Source organism: Brassica oleracea, chromosome C5 (assembly GCF_000695525.1).
Source record: "Brassica oleracea var. oleracea cultivar TO1000 chromosome C5, BOL, whole genome shotgun sequence".
In the NCBI taxonomy this organism is placed as follows: Eukaryota; Viridiplantae; Streptophyta; class Magnoliopsida; order Brassicales; family Brassicaceae; genus Brassica; species Brassica oleracea.
Window position 1 is genome coordinate 32,206,904 of NC_027752.1, and position 19,640 is coordinate 32,226,543.

At 38.3% G+C, this 19,640-nt stretch overlaps 3 protein-coding genes across 4 annotated transcripts; all 3 read left to right on the top strand.

Annotated features, from left to right (window-relative positions):
* The first annotated feature begins 174 nt into the window (after positions 1-174).
* Positions 175-2,649, top strand: LOC106295444 (protein NRT1/ PTR FAMILY 6.4). Its single transcript, XM_013731343.1, has 4 exons — positions 175-420; positions 497-611; positions 748-965; positions 1,041-2,649. Exons 1-4 carry the CDS (start codon positions 418-420, stop codon positions 2,457-2,459), a joined length of 1,755 nt encoding a protein of 584 aa, XP_013586797.1. The 5' UTR covers positions 175-417; the 3' UTR covers positions 2,460-2,649.
* Positions 2,650-11,503: 8,854 nt separating this feature from the next.
* On the top strand, positions 11,504-14,004 carry LOC106295563 (serine/threonine protein phosphatase 2A 59 kDa regulatory subunit B' zeta isoform). The gene is made up of 3 exons (XM_013731495.1): positions 11,504-11,913; positions 11,997-13,253; positions 13,333-14,004. The coding sequence occupies exons 2-3, from the start codon at positions 12,099-12,101 to the stop codon at positions 13,702-13,704; spliced, it is 1,527 nt and encodes a 508-aa protein (XP_013586949.1). The 5' UTR covers positions 11,504-11,913; positions 11,997-12,098; the 3' UTR covers positions 13,705-14,004.
* A 1,390-nt stretch (positions 14,005-15,394) lies between these two features.
* LOC106343547 (chitin elicitor receptor kinase 1) lies at positions 15,395-18,688 on the top strand. 2 transcript variants are annotated; one of them, XM_013782790.1, is made up of 12 exons: positions 15,395-16,211; positions 16,501-16,534; positions 16,624-16,631; positions 16,720-16,875; positions 16,962-17,146; positions 17,221-17,310; positions 17,397-17,490; positions 17,571-17,722; positions 17,808-17,896; positions 17,976-18,111; positions 18,194-18,292; positions 18,375-18,688. In XM_013782790.1, the coding sequence occupies exons 1-12, from the start codon at positions 15,554-15,556 to the stop codon at positions 18,534-18,536; spliced, it is 1,863 nt and encodes a 620-aa protein (XP_013638244.1). In that variant the 5' UTR covers positions 15,395-15,553; the 3' UTR covers positions 18,537-18,688. The 2 variants fall into 2 exon arrangements, with proteins under 2 accessions (XP_013638244.1, XP_013638246.1); XM_013782792.1 differs by having other exon boundaries at positions 15,396-16,211; positions 16,723-16,875.
* Positions 18,689-19,640: the final 952 nt, after the last annotated feature.

Genomic DNA, 19,640 nt, shown 5'->3' on the forward strand with positions numbered 1-19,640 from the left:
ATAAAAGGACAAAACATAGTAATTGAAGGGGTCGACATGGGGAATTACAAAGAAGCTGAAAACCTTGCAACCACATGAAATAAAAAATGTCATTGTCACAAGATAGTGAAATCACACTGTTGTCTCTTGCGTATGTGTTTGTTTAGATCTGATCATCCACGAAGAACCACACATTAAAGCAAAGCCACATTTTGAAAAAGACCCAATCAACCCCATCACTCTTCACATGTCCACTGAATCGAATCTCCTCTCCTCTCCTTTCTTCTTTTGTTTTGTTGGACTTAGATAGAATCAAAGGACACACAAAAGTGTCAAAACCCTTATCACTATAACCTCCACCATCTTCAACATCTCTCCTTATAAACAACTCTACTACTCTTCTTTCTCGCTCACATTCTCTCAAGTACTCAATAAGCAATGGTGAGTTTTACTTCTTTTTCTCTGTTTTTCTTGCCTCTGCTTTTTCTGTCTTAATGCGTTTTGCTTGTCTCTAAAGGTTCATGTGTCGTCGCATAGAGCTAAAGATGGCTCGGAAGAAGCCTTTGACTATAGAGGAAATCCACCTGATAAGTCCAAAACCGGTGGATGGTTAGGCGCCGGTTTAATCTTAGGTACACAATCTCAAGTCTCCATATCACAAACCGACTAAAAATACTCTGTTTCTATACTCTGTTTTGTTCTTGTAACTAAAACATAATCCCCTGTTTGTAACCTTCTCGGTTTTGTTTCTTTAAACTAAATGTGAAGGGAGTGAACTCTCGGAGAGAATATGCGTGATGGGCATATCAATGAACCTGGTGACGTACCTTGTCGGAGATTTACACATCTCATCAGCAAAATCTGCAACCATAGTCACAAACTTCATGGGAACACTCAACCTCTTAGGACTTCTTGGTGGTTTCTTGGCTGATGCTAAACTCGGTCGGTACAAGATGGTCGCAATCTCAGCCTCTGTCACAGCTCTGGTAAAACCCTTAACCACGTCTTTGTACCCTCGAGAGATTTCTTCCTCTGATTCTTTTGTTCATGTGAAATCACAGGGAGTGTTGCTGTTGACAGTGGCAACAACCATCCCAAGCATGAGACCACCACTCTGTGATGACTTCAGGAGACTTCACCATCAGTGCGTAGAAGCAAACGGTCACCAGCTAGCTCTTCTCTACGTCGCTCTCTACACCATAGCTCTAGGCGGAGGAGGGATCAAGTCCAACGTGTCCGGTTTCGGGTCTGACCAGTTCGACACGAGTGATCCCAAAGAAGAGAAGCAGATGATTTTCTTCTTCAACAGATTCTACTTCTCCATCAGCCTTGGGTCTCTCTTCGCCGTGATTGTCCTGGTTTACATCCAGGACAACGTCGGGAGAGGCTGGGGCTACGGAATCTCGGCCGCGACCATGGTGGTTGCGGCCGTGGTTCTGCTCTGCGGGACGAAACTGTACCGTTTCAAGAAACCTAAAGGAAGCCCTTTTACCGTTATATGGAGGGTTTGTTTCTTGGCCTGGAAGAAAAGAAACCAAAGCTACCCTTCGCATCAGAGTCTTTTAAACGGTTATGACAACACAACGGTTCCCCACACGGAGAGGCTAAAGTGTTTAGACAAAGCTGCGGTTGTAGTAGAAGAGAGCTCTCCTAGTACCAAGGAGTTCAAAGAGAAGGATCCGTGGATGGTTTCGACCGTTACACAGGTCGAAGAAGTGAAGCTAGTTGTGAAATTGATTCCCATTTGGGCAACGAACATTCTCTTCTGGACGATTTACTCCCAAATGACGACTTTCACGGTGGAACAAGCCACATTTATGGAGCGTAAACTCGGGTCTTTCACGGTTCCCGCAGGGTCCTACTCTGCGTTTCTCATCCTCACCATCCTCCTCTTCACTTCCCTTAACGAGAGAGTCTTTGTGCCTTTAGCAAGAATGGTTACAAAGAAGCCTCAAGGAATCACCAGCCTTCAGAGAATAGGAGTAGGGCTTGTGTTGTCAATGGCTGCAATGGCGGTAGCAGCGGTTATAGAGAACGCTAGACGCGAGGCAGAGGTTACCAACGGTTATAAGATAAGCGCGTTCTGGTTGATTCCACAGTACTTCTTGGTTGGTGCTGGTGAAGCTTTTGCTTACGTTGGGCAGCTTGAGTTCTTTATAAGAGAAGCACCAGAGAGGATGAAGTCGATGAGCACCGGGTTGTTTTTGAGCACGATTTCGATGGGATTCTTTGTGAGCAGCTTGCTTGTTTCTCTTGTTGATAAGGTAACGCACAAGAGCTGGCTTAGAAGCAACCTTAACAAAGCGAGACTGAACTACTTCTACTGGTTGCTTTTTGTCTTGGGAGCTTTCAATTTCTTGGTTTTTATAGTGTTTGCGATGAAGCATCAGTACAAAGCTGATATGATTAGTGTTGGGGTTGATGATTCAGTGGAGAAGGAGAAAGAAAAATCTGAGTTGGAGCTTAAAGACATTCCATAAAACAAGAGATTTCTCTTTTTAAAAGCTTTCTTCCATTTTCTTGAATGCTTGCTTTGTTGTTGCTTTGGATTTTTTTTGTATTTTTTTAAAATATATTGTGTGTATGAAATACAAGCATTTCTACATATAGTTTGGATTGTAATTTTGTTAAACTTGAAAACATTGGTTACTACTATATAATGTTAGCTTTTACCTCTTCCAAAACTTTTATAAAATGACGCGATGAATAACTCGGAAAATGCTAGATTTATCCTGAACTTTGAGCATACTAGGCATAAATTTCAAATTTTTGATTAGTTAAGGTATGTTTTAGCATGCAATAAGAGTTGAGATATGTATTTTTTTATCGATTCCTAGTTCAGACATGAATTTCAAATTTTTGATTAATGAAGGTATGTTTTTGACATGCAGTAAAAGTTGGGGTATGTATTTTCTCAGCGACCCTTAGTTCGGGCATGAATAAGCCGTTTTCCCCGTACTAGCACTCAAGTGGCCAAATTTTTTTTGTATACAGATTCTCCCAGAACCACTTGTTTGAATAGTTCATCCTTCCTTTTCATTGATGTAAGCAATGCTGCAAGTGTGTGGTCAATGAAGGAACTTGGATTTAAAGGAAAAAATGGTTTCATATCAACAAGCAAAGAATAAAAAATATAAATTATATAAAATTTGAATGTTGAAAAGATTATGTACTTTTATGTTATAGTATATAAAATTTTACTAACAACAACATCTTAAATACATCTTTTCACAAACTTAGGTCTTAATTTTCCACTTTATATTTTTAATTTTTACATCGTATTTATATATATATATATATCAAAATTTTATAATGTTCTCAAACCAGAATTTTGACAAATATATTTATTTTTATTGAGAAATCGAAGAAGGTAAACAAAGTTTTTCTCAAGCGTGTTCATATGAGACCTAATTATATGGTATTCAGAGTCACATTGTGTAAACTACTTTAAAATTTATATAACTTTAAACAATTTAAACTTTGGTAAGAATACAAATCTCACTTTCTAACAATTATCACAAATATGGAGATTTCTCGAAACAAATATCTAGTGATGTTGAAGGAGAAGAAGACATGTAATTCATGTAAAGAGAAAGAAAGAAAAGTTAACAACATTATTAGTTCAATTAGAAGTTGTTTCCTTATGAATGATATGCATCTTCTTACTATGTAGAAAACTTAATTGCTCAGGAGCTGGAGGTGAAAAAATTGGTGAAGTTTTAGCTCTTGCATTTATTAGAATGCTTTTGACCTTATTTTCTTGCGTTGTTGTTCAAAATATTGGGCCTCTTACGAGGACCATTTAGATCGTAAATAGGTTTACGGTTTAACGTTGACTAGAACTTGACTCGCACCTCCAAGCGGATGTTTGATTTAATTTGTCTTTAACGTAAACTCATAATTCGTTGGTTTTATTAAAAAATCCATATATTTTTTTATATTTTGTAATTACATATAGAGTAGAATATATTATTTTTTAATATAATTTTTTAATAATATTTTTTTATTTTGTACAGAATATTATATTAAATTTTTTATAAATTGATGCAGTTTCATGTAATTATATTATTCATATATTAATCTGTTATTTTTTTTGTTAATTTATTTTAAAATGAAACAACATACTAAAAAAAAAAAAAAATTTTGCATTAGTTTTATATGAATTATTATTAATTTTATGATATTTTGTTTTCTTGAAAATTGAACTATCTAAATTTTTTATATTTGACTAAATTAAATAAGGTAATATTGTACTTAAAAGTTGTTTTATATAATATATACTATATATTTTAATTAGTTTGAGTTTTTAATTCCACCACAAAGAAACAATAATTAATGTAATTAATTAATTAATTTAAATTTATTTTAAATGTAGTGGTAGAATCTGTAAATAAAGAGAAATTTAAAAGAAAATACTTAATTTATTGTAATGCAATGATTAAATGTGTAAATAAAAGAAAATACTTAATCTGCTATTCATGTTTCTAAACAATTTTCATTTATTCTACTATTCATGTTTCCAAACATTACCAAAATGTACTTTAGATGTGCATCATGTATATGTAGGTTACGCCTTCTATTGTGAATAATAAGAAACACTTTCATAACCTCTCTAGTTTCTTGACATGGTATCAGAGCCATAACCTAACTACACCAAGGTTATAGCTTTCGATCTTGTGATCTCTAAACTTTCCGCTTCAAAATTCTAAATCTTTGTTTTCTCGATATGGGTGATCTTACAAAAGCTCGTACCGAGACTCGTCGCACAATCTCCCCATATGATCTAAGCTCTAGTGATAATCCTGGAACCTTGATCTCAAAACCTTTGCTGTGTGGCCCTAAATACGATGAATGGGCTACGAATCTCAAGCTGGCGTTGAAGGCAAGAAAGAAGTTTGGATTCGCTGATGGTTCCATACCTCAACCAGTGGAGACCTCTGTGGATTATGAAGACTGGATAGCAAATAATGCTTTCGTAGTCTCCTGGATGAAATTGACGATTGATGAAAGCATATCTACATCGATGTCACATGTTGATGTTGCTCATGAGCTGTGGATGCATATTCAGTGTCGCTTTGGAGTGATGAATGGGCAGCGAGTGCAGAGACTTAAACCTGAACTCGCCACATGCTGACAACGAGGGCTTCCTATCGAAGCTTACTATGGAAATTGACTCACCTTTGGAGGAATATGACTGACTACCAACAAGCCAAGACTATGGAAGAAGTTCGTAAAGAACGCGAGGAAGATAAACTTCATTAGTTTCTAATTGGGCGAGATGAAACTGAATATGGCGCTATCAAATCATCTTTACTGTCTCGTGTCCCACTTCCTACCCTGGATGAAGCTTACAACGCTCTTGTTCAGGATGAAGAATTAAAACAGCTTGGACGGATGAATACTTAGAGGGTTGATGGAGTCAGTTTTGCTGTTCAAGCAACCAGATCAAAATCCAGTCAAGATCGCAAAGGTGGATCTGTAACTTGCACAAACTGCGGTCGCCCTGGACATGTTGCTGAGAATTGTTTTTGATTGATTGGTTATCCGGATTGGTGGAAAGTTAATCAGAAGCAAAGATCAGGACCAGCTAGCTCACGTGGCAACTCTGCTCCTGCAAGTCGCAGTACGGGAAACACAAACGCTGCTCGCGGGATAACAGCTGGTTCAGGCAGCTCGTCTCAGAGAGGCAAGTCGTCGGACACAGCTTGTGCAAACAACATTTTTGTCTCTCTGGCTCAAGCAAACTCCCTCACTGCTGAGGATCGCTTAGGCCTTATTGGTTTAAGTGACACACAATGACGAACTCTCGTGCATCTGCTCAATGAGAGGAACTCCACTCCTGTAAACCGGTTCTCTGGTAAGAAATTATTGAATCCTGGATCATTGACTCTAGTGCTACAAATCATATGACTGGTTCACTTGATTTTCTGCTTGATATTTCTGGCTTGGCACCAGTGACTATTAAACTGCCAAACGGTCGTGTTACAGTATCTACTAAAATGGGTAGTGTACGACTGGGTTCTTCTCTGACACTGCAATGTGTCTATTATGTTTATGGACTTCATTGCCATCTCATATCAGTCTCTCATCTTACGAGGGACAGAGGTTGTCTATTTCAACTCACTGATAAGGTTTGTATTATTCAGGATTGCATCACACTGATGCTGATTGGAGTGGGTGAACAGCAGCAAGAATATATTTTTTCAGAGGAGTGGAAGCTGTGACTGCGATCCAGAGATTGGCGAACACTACTGCTGATGTCTGGCATCGTCGTCTTGGTCATCCTTCTTCTAAGGCTATGGAGATGTTGTAGCTTTCTGATTTCAGTGTTTCTGGTTTTAGTTCAAACACTTGTGATATTTGTATTCGTGTGAAACAAACACGGGAATCTTTTCCTTCAAGTATTAATAAGACGACATTTGTGTTCCAACTTATTCACTGCGATCTTTGGGGTCCTTACAGGACAAAGTCCCTTTGTGGTTCAACATATTTTCTTACGATACTTGATGATTACTCGCGTGCGGTTAGGATATATCTGCTCCCAAACAAACGAGAAGCACCGGCACACCTTAAGAACTTCATAGCACTCGTGGACAGACAGTTTGATACGAAGATTCAGACTATATGTAGCGACAATGTATCTGAGTTCACTTGCTTAACAGGTTTCTTTGCAGAACACAGAATCATTCATGAGACTTCTTGCGTTGGAACCCCTCAGCAGAATGGTCGCGTCGAGCACAAACACATGCATATCCTCAACACGGCTCGAGCTCTCAGATTCCAGGCTCAACTACCAGTCAAATTTTGGGGTTATTGCGCACTTGATGCAGGTTATCTGATAAACCGTACTCCAACAAAACTGGTCAATGGTCGCACACCATTTGAGCTCGTTTACAAGAGGCCTCCTCCGATGAGTCATCTCCGGGTATTCGGTTGCTTGTGTTACGTCCATAACCAAAAACATGGAGGTGATAAGTTTGAGGAAAGAGGTACTCGTTCAGTATCCGTTGGATATCCGTTTAATAATAAAGGATGGAGAGTGTATAATGTAGACATAAGCAAGGTTTCAGTCTCAAGAGATGTGGTCTTTAATGAGTCGGAATACCCATTCTCAACACCAGTGTTGTCTATACCTATCATTCCTTCCACGACTAATGAGGCATCAACTTCATTGCCTCCATCGTCTCAGAACCCATTCAAGCTGAAACAGACGCTGAACCATTTCCAGCTGAGACAGTTGCAGAACTTGTTCAAGCTGAGACAGTAGCTGAACCCGTTCCAGCTGAGTCAGTTGCAGAACATGTTCAAGCTGAGACAGTCGCTGATCCTGTTCCAGCTGAGACAGTCGCTGAACCTGTTCAGTCTATGACAATCGCATAACCTGTTCAAGCTGAGGAGCTTGGTCGTGGCAAACGTTCTAAGAAAGCTCCGACAAGATTGGCAGACTATGTTACCACATTGTTACACAATCCTCTCCCTTCTGCGACACCGTATCCACTTGATAATTATGTCTCAAGCACAAGATTCTCTCCTAATTATCAGGCTTATGTTATGGTTATCAGTTCTGTTGTTGAACCTACAAGTTACAAAGAGGCTTTTCTTGATGAACATTGGCGCGATGCCATCACTGATGATATAGTAGCTTACGAAAATAATGGTACCTGGACTGTAGTCACCTTACCCGCAGGGAAGAAGGCGTTGAGTTGTAAGTGGGTTTTCAGATTGAAATTTAATGCTGATGGCACTCTTTCTCGTTACAAAGCACGGCTGGTTGTATGCGCAAATAACCAAACAGAGGGGTTTGACTACAACGAAAACTTCGCACCTGTGGCTAAAATGGTCACCATCCGAGCTTTTCTCCAGCTGGTTGCATCTCATGATTGGGAAGTACACCAAATGGATGTGCATAATGATTTTCTTCATGGTGATCTTGAAGAAGAGGTGTATATGCAATTACCTCCTGAGTTTCGTACTACTGATAAAATACAGGTATGTCGGTTACACAAGTCTCTCTATGGCCTGAAACAGGTTCCCCGCTGTTGGTTCGCAAAGATAACTTCAGGCTTAAAGGACTATGGTTTCGAACAGAACCAATCAGACTACTCCTTATTCGTCTACGATTCAGAACAAACCAAAATTTATGTTCTCGTCTACGTAGACGACTTGATCATAATTGGAAATTCGGTTTCAGTCATAGCCAACTTCAAAGAATATCTCAGCTCATGTTTTCACATGAAAGATCTGGGAATCCTGCGATACTTTCTTGGCATCGAAGTAGCCAGAAACCCAACTGGTATCAACGTATTCCAACAAAAATATGCTTTGGATTTGATCGCTGAAATAGGATTCCTTGGAGTCAAACCAGTCTCCTTTCCTCTCGAGCAGAACCACAAATTAGCTCTTGCCGATGGATACTTACTCTCGGATCCTACCTGCTATCGTCACTTGATAGGGAAATTTATTTACCTGGGCACTACCAGGCCTGAGTTAACTTATCCTATTCAGATTATATCGCAGTTTAAGAGTGCTCCAAGGTCTAAACATTGGAATGCAGCTCTCAAAGTAGTGAGATACTTGAAGAACAGTCATGGACAAGGTATATTACTTCGAGCCAATACTGAACTCAAACTTACAGCTTGGTGCGACGCTGATTGGGGTGCATGTCCCTTAACGCGTTGTTCTCTAACCGGCTGGTTCATCCAGTTTGGTGGTTCACCTCTTTCATGAAAAACAATGAAACAAGATCGTGTCTCTCGCTCCTTCGCAGAAGTTGAATATAAGGCCATGGCTGACACAATATGTGAGATCATCTGGATTCGTGAATTTCTACCTGCTTTTGGTGTTGACTGCTCTGGGCCCATACCGATTCACTTCGACAGTCTATCAGCCATCAAACTTGCAGCTAATCCGGTTTACCATGCAAGGACCATACATGTGGGCATGGACTGCCACTTCATACGTGATGAGATCATCAAAGGTATTATTACCACACACCACGTCTAATCGAAATCACATCTAGCTGATATCATGACTAAAGCATTGGGACATCGGGAATTTGAAGATTTCTTGGTCAAGCTGGGTGTTTGATCAGCTCTTGAAGATCAAGGTCACTGTGGCCAAGTGTCTATTTGGGCTTATTGTGAGAAGAACTACTTGTTACTTTTCATTTGTATGACTATGATACGGAAAAGGAATCAAACTGCGAGATTGGTATGCAAAAAGTTACAAGTTGCAAGTTTCAACTATGTCATTGAGTACTTAGGGTGTCAATCCAAATTACAAAGATCTCACAAGCAAAGAGAAAAAAAAAATCATGAATTAATCTAAGCAATAAAAATGTTGCTAATTAACCAATAACAATTCTAGCAAGACAAAATAAGATGATCTCAAATTCAACATGAAACAAAAGCAATAATCAAACTTTAATCAAATGGCAAAGATGAATTCATGGGCTAAGACAATGGATACAGGGTGATCAATTGTCTGTTTTGAAGATCCTCTGTTTCTAAGCTCCTCTGTTTTGTTTCTAAGCTCCTATTGCTTAGCATGCACCAACTTATGTTGTTTAGACAAAAACAATTTATACATAGATATTGCTAGTCCAGGTTCAGGTGACACTAAGAGCATCAAATGATGTTTTTCTTTGGCATGTTTATTGGATTTTTGACATGCTTATAACTGAGTACAAAGTGAAATTATAAACCCAAGCGCTAAAAAAAAGCGAAAAAGAGCTTAAACACTGAAAGAAATCTAAAAAAGTGTGGCAATGAAAGACAGAGACTTGCATGACATGTGGAAGTGGCGAAAAAATAAGGTGTTGTATCATTATATTATAATGATTTATTTCTAAGTTTTTTTTACATAATTTTTAAATTAAAATCAATAAACCATTTTTAAATCAAAAATATTATCAAATTGTGTATAAAATCACATATTTACATCTAAATATTGTTGTTTTCTTTTATTTTTTGTGTCGTATACTTGTATTTTTTTTGGCAAATCTCCAAAATAGCACATTTCTAAGTTTATATCACAAAAATAGCACTCAAAAACTAAAATGACCAAAATAGCACATTTTTAAGTTTATTCTTTGAAAATTTAAATTTTTTTATTTTTCAAAATTTGAAATCTTATCCCCAAAACCTCATTTCTCAACTCTAAACCCTAAACCCTAAACTCTAAACCCTAAACCCTAAACTCTAAATCCTAAACCCTAAACCCTAAATCCTAAACCCCACCCTTTAACTCTAAACCCTAAGTTTGTGACTTTTGATAAAATATTAAGTGCTATTTTTGTGACTTTTGACCTTGATTGCTAGTTTGGGAACAAAAACTTGATTTAGTGCTATTTTTGTCTTTTTCTCTATTTTTTTTCTCTATCAAGTTTTCTAATAAAACTGTTCTCCTAGTTTTAAAGCTTGCTCTAGCAAATTCATGCGGAAAACAAAGAGAAAAAAGAACTCATTTTCTTTTTGGATTGTAAGTCAAACAAATAAGTTCTGTTATGTGGTTACTTTTGTTTACTTAGCCAAACTCTCTGAAACACACAACAAAAACTTTAACTTGAAAAAACCAACAACTATTCCAAGGTTTGAAATTGTCGCACTACATTAAAAGTTGTGGTCTTCTTTATTTTTGTTCGACAGTTTCAAAATCTGAATCAAATATTGGAGCCTTATAGCTCTAAGCATGTCCGGAGATTTAGACAAACCATTGCTTAAACTCTTGTGCTTGTATCTTAAACAACATAAGTCACCAAAACTAACACCATTACTCCTTTTCAAGATGTTGGATGGTTTCTCAGTATCCACTAGCCACTGGCTTCATTAGATTTGCTAACCACTACACCACTACCATCAATGAACCAAATGATAGATCCTACGTCGCCAAAACATCAATCCAGCTCAGATTAGAGGAGATCACAAACATTGTCTCCCGACTTAATACTCACCATACATGTTCGAGGTTTCATAGACGCCGTCTAAAAATGATATTGTAACACTTTTATCTTCATTTCTTGAAATGATATTTGTATTTTTAGCATTAAAGAAAAAAATAGACGCCGTCTAGAGCAAATGGGGTTTACCAATTTCTCATTATGGGATGCCCTCCTAAACCATTGCTTGACTTTGACTAAACCATCAAGAAGGCTTGCATCTCCAACTCTGTTCTCATCCAGAAAATACTAACATTTTTCAAGTACTAAGATCAGTTCTTTACCGACACTCAGTACATATACATTAGGCTAAGTCTTGAAGTGTTTGACCCTCAACTTTGACTCAGATAATCGGTCAACGATTGATTCACTAGAGAAAAAACAGCTTTTCAAAAAGTAAAAGTCATAGACTTATAGAATATGGTTTGGTATATATTTCTGATGAGTGTGTATATAATAAGTTTCAGTCATCAAATTTATACAAGAAAACTCGTATCAAATTTGACCAAATTAATTCTCCTTTTACTCTGGAGTTACATTCGTGAGCTTCTTTTACTCACCTGCCACCCTGTCAAAACCGTGCGTGCCCATGTTATTTGATTTTTTTCTCTCTCTCTCTCTCTCTCTCTGTTCTCCTTTTTGTGTGATATATATTAAAAACAATTAAAATTGGAAAATATCTAGATCTTCAGGTTGTTATTGGATCTCTTCTGATAAGTGTAAATGGATTTACAGTAACAATCCCTGGAGAGGGACACGATTAGTCTTCTATTTTTGCTCATTACAACCTAAAAACCTGTCTTAAAATTGTACTTTTTTTTCTTTTTTCTTACAAATTTTTTTCCTGTCTGGATTTCGTTGGCCTTCTCCTGCGCTCTCTCTCTCTCTCTCTCGCTCGATTCAGTTTGGGCGAGATAGGGTTTATCACCAGATACCTTCTAAAAGCTTGTATGTTTATAGGATCCGCATAGATCTCTCTTTAACCCATCTGCAAAAATGTAAGCTTTTAAATTCGTCTCTAATCTCGATTTGCGTGCTTGATTGTGTTCTGATATGATTGTATCCGTTGATTTGGGTTCAGGGTTCAAGATCTTCCAATGAACTGAAACTAGGGTTTCTAAAGTTATGCTTAGACAATAAAGCTCGAGACTTTGTGACCTTAACACAGAGCTGATTACTAGATATGATCAAACAGATATTTGGGAAGCTGCCTAGAAAGCCTTCCAAGTCATTGAACAATGACTCCAACGGTGAAGGAGCTGTTAACTCCTATTACGCCCCAAACCCATCAGCTTCTGGTTCTCGTCTACCAAATGGGACTCTTGCTCCTAACTCTAACAAGAACATTCAAGCTGGAGCCTTTCCACCTTCTGGTGTTGTATACGAGGCCTTGCCTAGCTTCAGAGATGTTCCCATCTCCGAGAAACCTAATCTCTTCCTCCAGAAGCTGACCATGTGCTGCGTTGTATTCGACTTCAGAGACCCCTCCAAGAATCTCAAGGAGAAAGAGATTAAGAGGCAGACACTCCTCGAGCTCGTTGACTACGTCGCATCAGTTGGCGTGAAGTTTAACGAAGCTGCGATCCAGGAGCTGACCAAGATGGTAGCTGTGAATCTCTTCAGAACGTTTCCTTCAGCTAACCACGAGACTAAGATCCTGGAGATGCACGATTTGGAAGATGAGGAGCCTTCCTTGGAGCCGGCTTGGCCTCACATTCAAGTCGTCTACGAGATTCTCCTCAGGTTCGTGGCGTCTCCCATGACTGACGCAAAGCTCGCAAAGAGATACATTGACCACTCTTTCGTCTTGAAGCTCTTAGACTTGTTTGATTCCGAAGATCAAAGAGAGAGAGAGTATCTGAAAACCATTCTCCACCGTGTTTACGGGAAGTTCATGGTGCATAGGCCTTACATCAGAAAGGCGATAAACAACATCTTCTACAGGTTCATCTCCGAGACTGAGAAGCATAACGGTATCGCGGAGTTGCTGGAGATTCTTGGGAGTATAATCAATGGGTTTGCTTTGCCTTTGAAAGAAGAGCATAAGCTCTTCCTTGTCCGTGCTTTGATCCCTCTCCACAAGCCTAAATGCGCGTCGGTCTATTACCAGCAGCTCTCTTATTGCATTGTTCAGTTTGTGGAGAAAGACTTCAAGCTCGCGGATTGCATTATCAGAGGCCTGCTAAAGTATTGGCCTGTGACTAACAGCTCTAAAGAAGTTATGTTTCTTGGTGAGTTGGAAGAAGTCTTGGAAGCAACTCAAGCTGCTGAGTTTCAACGTTGTATGGTCCCTTTGTTCCGACAGATAGCTCGTTGTCTCAACAGTTCACATTTCCAGGTTCTACTTCTTGTTTTTGTGTTTTCTCTCTTGACAAGAGTCTTGTTACTTATAAGGAAGTTGTATTGTTGGCTATTAGGTTGCTGAGAGAGCATTGTTTCTATGGAACAACGATCACTTAAGAAACCTGATCACTCAGAACCATAAAGTGATCATGCCTATAGTCTTCCCAGCTCTAGAGAGGAACACGCGTGGACATTGGAACCAAGCGGTTAAGACTCTGACTCTAAACGTGAGGAAAGTGTTCTCCGACGTTGACCAAGCTCTCTTCGATGAGTGTTTAGCTAAATTCCAAGTGGAAGAAGAGAATAAGACAGAGCTTAAAGCGAACCGGGAAAGAACATGGAAGAGGTTAGAAGATTTGGCGGCTTCAAAGACCAATGAGGCAGAGCTGGTCCCAAGATTTGTGTCCTCGGTGAATCTTGCAAGCAGCTCTGAGTCCTCAGGGTAGGTACTGTGGTTTCTGATCTGTTATGTCAGCTTATACTTTAATGGTAACGATACGGATTCGGGTTTGAGTTGTTGAATCGGTTTTCTTGAGGCAACCAAGAAGATAGAGAGAGAGGAGTGTGAAGTATCTCAATTCTCATCATTGAATACTTTTAACAGCTTTTTTGTGTATGGGTTGGTTTACTTTGTTGGTTGCTTGTGATCTTCTTCTTCCGGGAATGGGCAAAACAGCATACTTTATGTACTGTAAGAAACTATAGGGATGGCTCTTGAGAGACGAATGTATAATTATTTTGTTTAATTTAATCTTTTGGATCAAATTGAGAATGTTTTATCTATTTTCCGTTCTCCACAGTTTCGGAATACCTGCAAAATTTTCCAGCTGTGCAAATTATATATTTTAATTATTTTCGATAAATTTTTAAGTTTTAGATATACTTTAGGTTTTTGGTATATATTTTATTTTTGATTTTTCGATAGTATATATGATTTTCATATTTGGATACTTAAAAGAATATCTGTTTAAAATGATAAATACTGAAATTAAAATATATTCGAAAATGTCTACATATTCAAACTGATATAACTACCTGGATGTTCAAGCCTAGGCTAATATTAAAATTAGTAGGTATTGATCTAATTATACATTGTAAATATTTAAAAATAATAATTTACTGATAATGTAACAAAATGGTATAGGAGATGATTGGTTGGGATAGTCCGGACGAGGTAGTCCAAGTGGCCGGACGGGTCCGTGGTGGCAACCACCATCCGGGTTCGATTTCCCCCTCATGCGGAAACTACCCTGCCTTTTCTGGACACCAAAGCGGTACTGGGTTCGATCCAGCTCAGGTAAAGCCCTCCCGAGTAAAGTGGACCGCTGTCTGACCGGGCCTATGGGAATAACCCGCGAAACGGGGAAACCCTGGATTATCAAAAAAAAAAAAATGATTGGTTGGGATATACCAAGTGTATTCATTTTTAATTTCTATCTAGAGTCATCAAAATTACTAATCATACTTTTATCTAGTTCTTAAAGGTAAAGTCAAAAATAGATATATAACCTTTTTTATTAAGCAGTAGAAAAAAAATATTTATCATAGGGAATATCGTTTTTTGTTCTCATTTAATTTTTAGCATTATATTGTATTTTCTGTTTCCTAAAAATATTATTTAATATTTTTATTATTATATAAAGAATATCATTTTAAAATTTTAATACAAGTTATATTTATTTTAACTTAATATTTTATTGTAAATTTTATTGATTTTATAAATAATTTTATTTAGTTCTAATACTATTGATTGAATAGGTATAGTTGATAAAACTAGAAATGTAATTTAATTATATTTTTAATTAGGTTAAAAAGTATCAAAATGACATTTTTTTAAGAGAAAAAAGAGTATACAGCTAGCTACGTCAATAATATTTCTACGGTGATCAATCATCGACATATTAATATTAGGAAAAAAAAACTAATACCAAAAATCTTATAAATTAAAAGAAAAATAACCAATTAATATACAAACAAAAATCGGATCGATGATGCGTTCAGACTATCACTTCCTTCGACAAAAATGGCTGCCTTCCTCTGATTCACGACCAAAGACTTCCAAATTCCAACAGACAGAAGTTTCTTTAATTGATAATAGTATTGAAAATCAAATAATATTTCCAAAAATTAACAGCGCCGATTGAAATTAATATATTCTAATAGGAATCATTCTCAGAGTTGAAAATAGTCAACGTCGAACTAGTCAACCTTCCTCCTATTTGAATCTCATCTCTCTTCTCTTATTCCCCAAACCACACGAAAAAAAAAAACACAGAGACCTCTACGAATCCAAAGATGGAGCTACGGATCCGAATTGCTACCCTTCTTACTCTTCTCCTTCTCCTCTTCTCAACGTCGTCTCTGTTCTTGACCGTCGAATCTAAATGCAGTGGAAGCTGCAACTTAGCTTTAGCCTCTTACTACCTCGACAACGGAACAACCCTCTCCAACATCAACCAGAACCTCAACTCTCCCGCCGCGCCTTTCGATCAAGTCAACTTCGAGCCGATCCTAAGGTACAACCCCAGCATAACAAACAAAGACTTAATCCAGATGGGTTCTCGTGTTCTTGTCCCTTTCCCTTGCGAGTGCCAACCCGGAGACTTTCTTGCCCACGTGTTCAGATACAGTATCCAACAGGAAGATACTTATGGCGTAGTTGCGACTAAACATTACGCGAACCTCACGACGGAGGAGTCTTTGCAGAGGAGCAACTCTTTTCCGGCGACTAACATCCCTCCCTCCGCGACGTTAAACGTGTCCGTGAACTGCTTTTGCGGTAACGAGAGTGTGTCAAAGGATTATGGGTTGTTCGTTACGTACCCGCTTCGTCCTGAAGATAGTCTCGACGCGATCGCGAGTTCTTCCGGTGTACCGGCGGAGTTTATTCAAAGGTATAACCCTGGTGTTGATTTCCGGTCAGGGAGAGGGATTGTCTTTGTTCCGGGGAAAGGTAAAGGTCTTTCTCACCCTGGTGTTAGACACCGCCGAATTCATATAATTGTATTTTATGTATTGTGGAAGTTTCTATATATCTGGTAACAATAGTTAATTAATCAGGAATTTCATGAGTCCATTAGCAGTAGGATTTTCTAACTGAGATATATGTTGTGTTCTCGTAATCCGAAAAAATATACATTTAGCCTCTAATAATAAAATCAGTCAATTGGTGAACCACTGTCGATTTAATATTTTCGGTTAATCATTATCTTCTCTCATTTGTTATAACATTCTTGTTGCAGATCCAAATGGTACATTCCCACCTTTCAAATCAAGGTAGGTTTTGTTTGTTTGTTTCAGTGTCTCTGTCACTGCTTTGATTTCTATGAACTGATGTACTCTCCTTTTCTTTTGTTGTTTTGTAGTGACAAGGGTTGGTTCTTCTCCCCGTTTCTGAGCTTTTGATGGTAGGAAAGAAGAAACTTAGGAGAGATTGAGAAATAATTGTTTTTTGATATAAGCAGGTGGGCTTGGTGCTGGAGTTATAGCTGGTATATGTATAGGAGTGTTGGTGGCTCTGTTGTTGATATCCTTTGTCATATACTATGTTTACCGAAAGAACAAGAAACAAGAGTCACATTCATCTTCTATTCTGTTGTCTGCTAAGGTTGATCAGGGTAAGTTTTGTACGTGATGGAGGGATTTATATGTGTGTGCCCATTTTGAGGTGGAGTTTCTTTAGTAAGTTTTAATGAATCTGCAGCTAGCCTCCAGAGTGGAGACTTGGTTGGCACAGGAGTTGCTCCTGGCCTTGCCGCCATAAGCGTGGACAAGTCTGTTGAGTTTACCTTGGAGGAGCTAGCAAAGGCTACTGATAATTTCAATCTGTCTTTTAAGATAGGGCAAGGTGGTTTTGGTGCTGTTTACTATGCAGAGCTTAGAGGAGAAGTAAGCAGAGATTCCTTTTTTCATCCTTGTTATTGTTGGTCTACATGGAACATTAAACACTATTTGATGTGTAGAAAGCTGCAATCAAGAAGATGGACATGGAGGCATCGAAACAGTTCTTGGCGGAACTAAAAGTCTTAACACGTGTACATCATGTCAACCTGGTAAAGCTTGAACTGTGTTTCTCTGTCAGATAAGAGATCATCTTTGATCAGATAACAAGACTTGTTTTTTTCTTTCTTTCATGCAGGTTCGTCTGATTGGTTATTGTGTAGAGGGGTCTCTGTTCTTGATCTATGAGTATGTTGAGAATGGCAACCTTGGACAACATTTACATGGATCAGGTACCTACACATATACTAGTACTAATAAGGTGAAACTTGCAATCAGTGATAGAAACTAAGGAGTTTATTATGTAAACTAGGACGTGAACCGCTACCGTGGACTAAGAGAGTCCACATTGCGCTAGATTCAGCTAGAGGTTTAGAGTATATCCACGAGCACACGGTTCCAGTTTATGTTCACAGGGACATTAAATCTGCCAATATATTGATAGATCAGAGCTTCAGAGCAAAGGTTCATTCTCACTTTCTAATTGACTGAAACTATGTTATCTTTGCTTTGTTCAATGGCACTGAGTAACTTCCGTGTGTAACAACAGGTCGCTGATTTCGGTTTAACAAAACTCACAGAAGTGGGAAGCTCAGCGACACGTGGGGCGATGGGTACATTTGGTTACATGGCACCTGAGTAAAGCTTATTTCTCTCTACATATCATAAAATATTTGTATTATCATTGTAGTGATGGTATACAATAATGCAACTGCAGGATTGTATATGGAGAAGTGTCTGCGAAAGTAGATGTATATGCATTTGGAGTGGTCCTTTACGAGTTGATCTCTGCAAAAGCCGCGGTTGTCAAGATGAACCAAGCCAGTGGTGAATTCAGAGGCCTCGTGGGTGTGGTTAGTACTACTATTGCTTGCTTCCCTTCTTTCAAGACATGTATTGTCACTTAAGCATTTGCTTTCTTACTTTGTGATGCAGTTCGAAGAAGTATTCAAGGAGGCAGACAAAGAAGAAGCACTACGGAAGATTATCGATCCGAGGCTTGGTGATAACTATCCGTTTGATTCTGTATATAAGGTAAAATAATATCTTCCTGTGTCCAATCTATCTTAACCAAGATCGCTAAACCAAGCCAATGATGTGGTTTATATTGGTTTAGATGGCGGAACTAGGGAAAGCTTGTACGCAAGAGAACGCGCAGCTACGTCCAAGTATGAGATACATTGTCGTTGCTTTATCTACTCTTATCTCGTCAACCGGAAACTGGGACGTCGGAAACTTCCAGAACGATGATATTGTCAGCCTTATGTCTGGCCGGTAGAGTTTGCTGTTTTATAGAAATGATTGTTCTTGGTTTTAACTTTAACTTCAAGATTGAATTTGTTAAGCTTCAGTATATGTATATTTCCTATACGAACTGTGCATGTCACCTGTTGACTTCTATATAATCTTCTATGATAATTAATTTGACAAGTTCGACGTCAACAATCTCAGTATCTTACGCAAGTATTAAATTTTGAAATTGTTATGGATATTCTATCGAAGCTTCGAAAAGGTCTAGAGCTTTGTTCGTCACCATGTTGTAACAAAGGCCACTGGCTGGCTTAGGCCCCCATAGACTACTCACTATGATCTTAATGTTCTAACAGTGTTGGAGCGTTCTGGCCTGTCCGTAGACGCAGAGCCGTGCCAACGTTAACAGCTGCCGCAAGCCAAAAACAAAATCAAATGAAAAATATCTACAATAATATGAAAGCTATTGTAGTTTAGTGTGCAAGAAAATTTCTTTATTTATACAACTTTTAAATAATTAACAAATTTTTCATAATTTATTTAGTTTCTTTAAAATCTATGTTTTTGTTGTAGTCTCATCTTTTGTTTGACTCGTGAAGCTGTTAACGAAGCTACATGTTTATATAGAATCTCATTACGTGAAACCCTAGGCTAATGTTTCTTATTTTCTCATGTAAGCACGGCAATGCGTAGACGTGTATCAATTGCTCTGATCGCATCAGCTTCTATTGATGTGATTGCTCAAAATGAGCTCCTAGTTCGGACTCCATTGCCTCTTTATACTTTTTATGTTAACCATCTGATTCCACATAATTCTGCAAAGGACAGCGCTGTTGACGGAACACGGGACCGGGATGCTAACTCGTGCTTGTGTATCCTCCATAGCAAAACTGCCTGCTCCAAGCCTTAAGGCTATATGTCTTTCCTTTGACAGTAATAACACACAATCTGAGATTAGCAAATCTCCAACTCACGAACCTTCTTGGTTCCTGAGGTACAGCTCATACGCCTACCCAAGGCATTTATCACCTGGTTGTCCTTACCAGATAGTATGTGATATCCAGACTATAGCCTGCTACAACTCAATCCAACTGCACTGTCCAAGTACAAGTTTTTAATAAATGAAGATAAA

Coding starts and splice junctions, on each gene's coding strand:
- LOC106343547 (XM_013782790.1), top strand. CDS start 15,554: ATGGAGCTACGGATCCGAATTGCTACCCTTCTTACTCTTCTCCTTCTC. Junction 17,311..17,396: donor GTGTACATCATGTCAACCTG/GTAAAGCTTGAA, acceptor TCTTTCATGCAG/GTTCGTCTGATTGGTTATTG. Junction 18,293..18,374: donor CGTTTGATTCTGTATATAAG/GTAAAATAATAT, acceptor ATATTGGTTTAG/ATGGCGGAACTAGGGAAAGC.
- LOC106295444 (XM_013731343.1), top strand. Junction 612..747: donor AGGCGCCGGTTTAATCTTAG/GTACACAATCTC, acceptor CTAAATGTGAAG/GGAGTGAACTCTCGGAGAGA. Junction 966..1,040: donor CAGCCTCTGTCACAGCTCTG/GTAAAACCCTTA, acceptor GTGAAATCACAG/GGAGTGTTGCTGTTGACAGT.
- LOC106295563 (XM_013731495.1), top strand. CDS start 12,099: ATGATCAAACAGATATTTGGGAAGCTGCCTAGAAAGCCTTCCAAGTCA. Junction 13,254..13,332: donor TCAACAGTTCACATTTCCAG/GTTCTACTTCTT, acceptor GTTGGCTATTAG/GTTGCTGAGAGAGCATTGTT.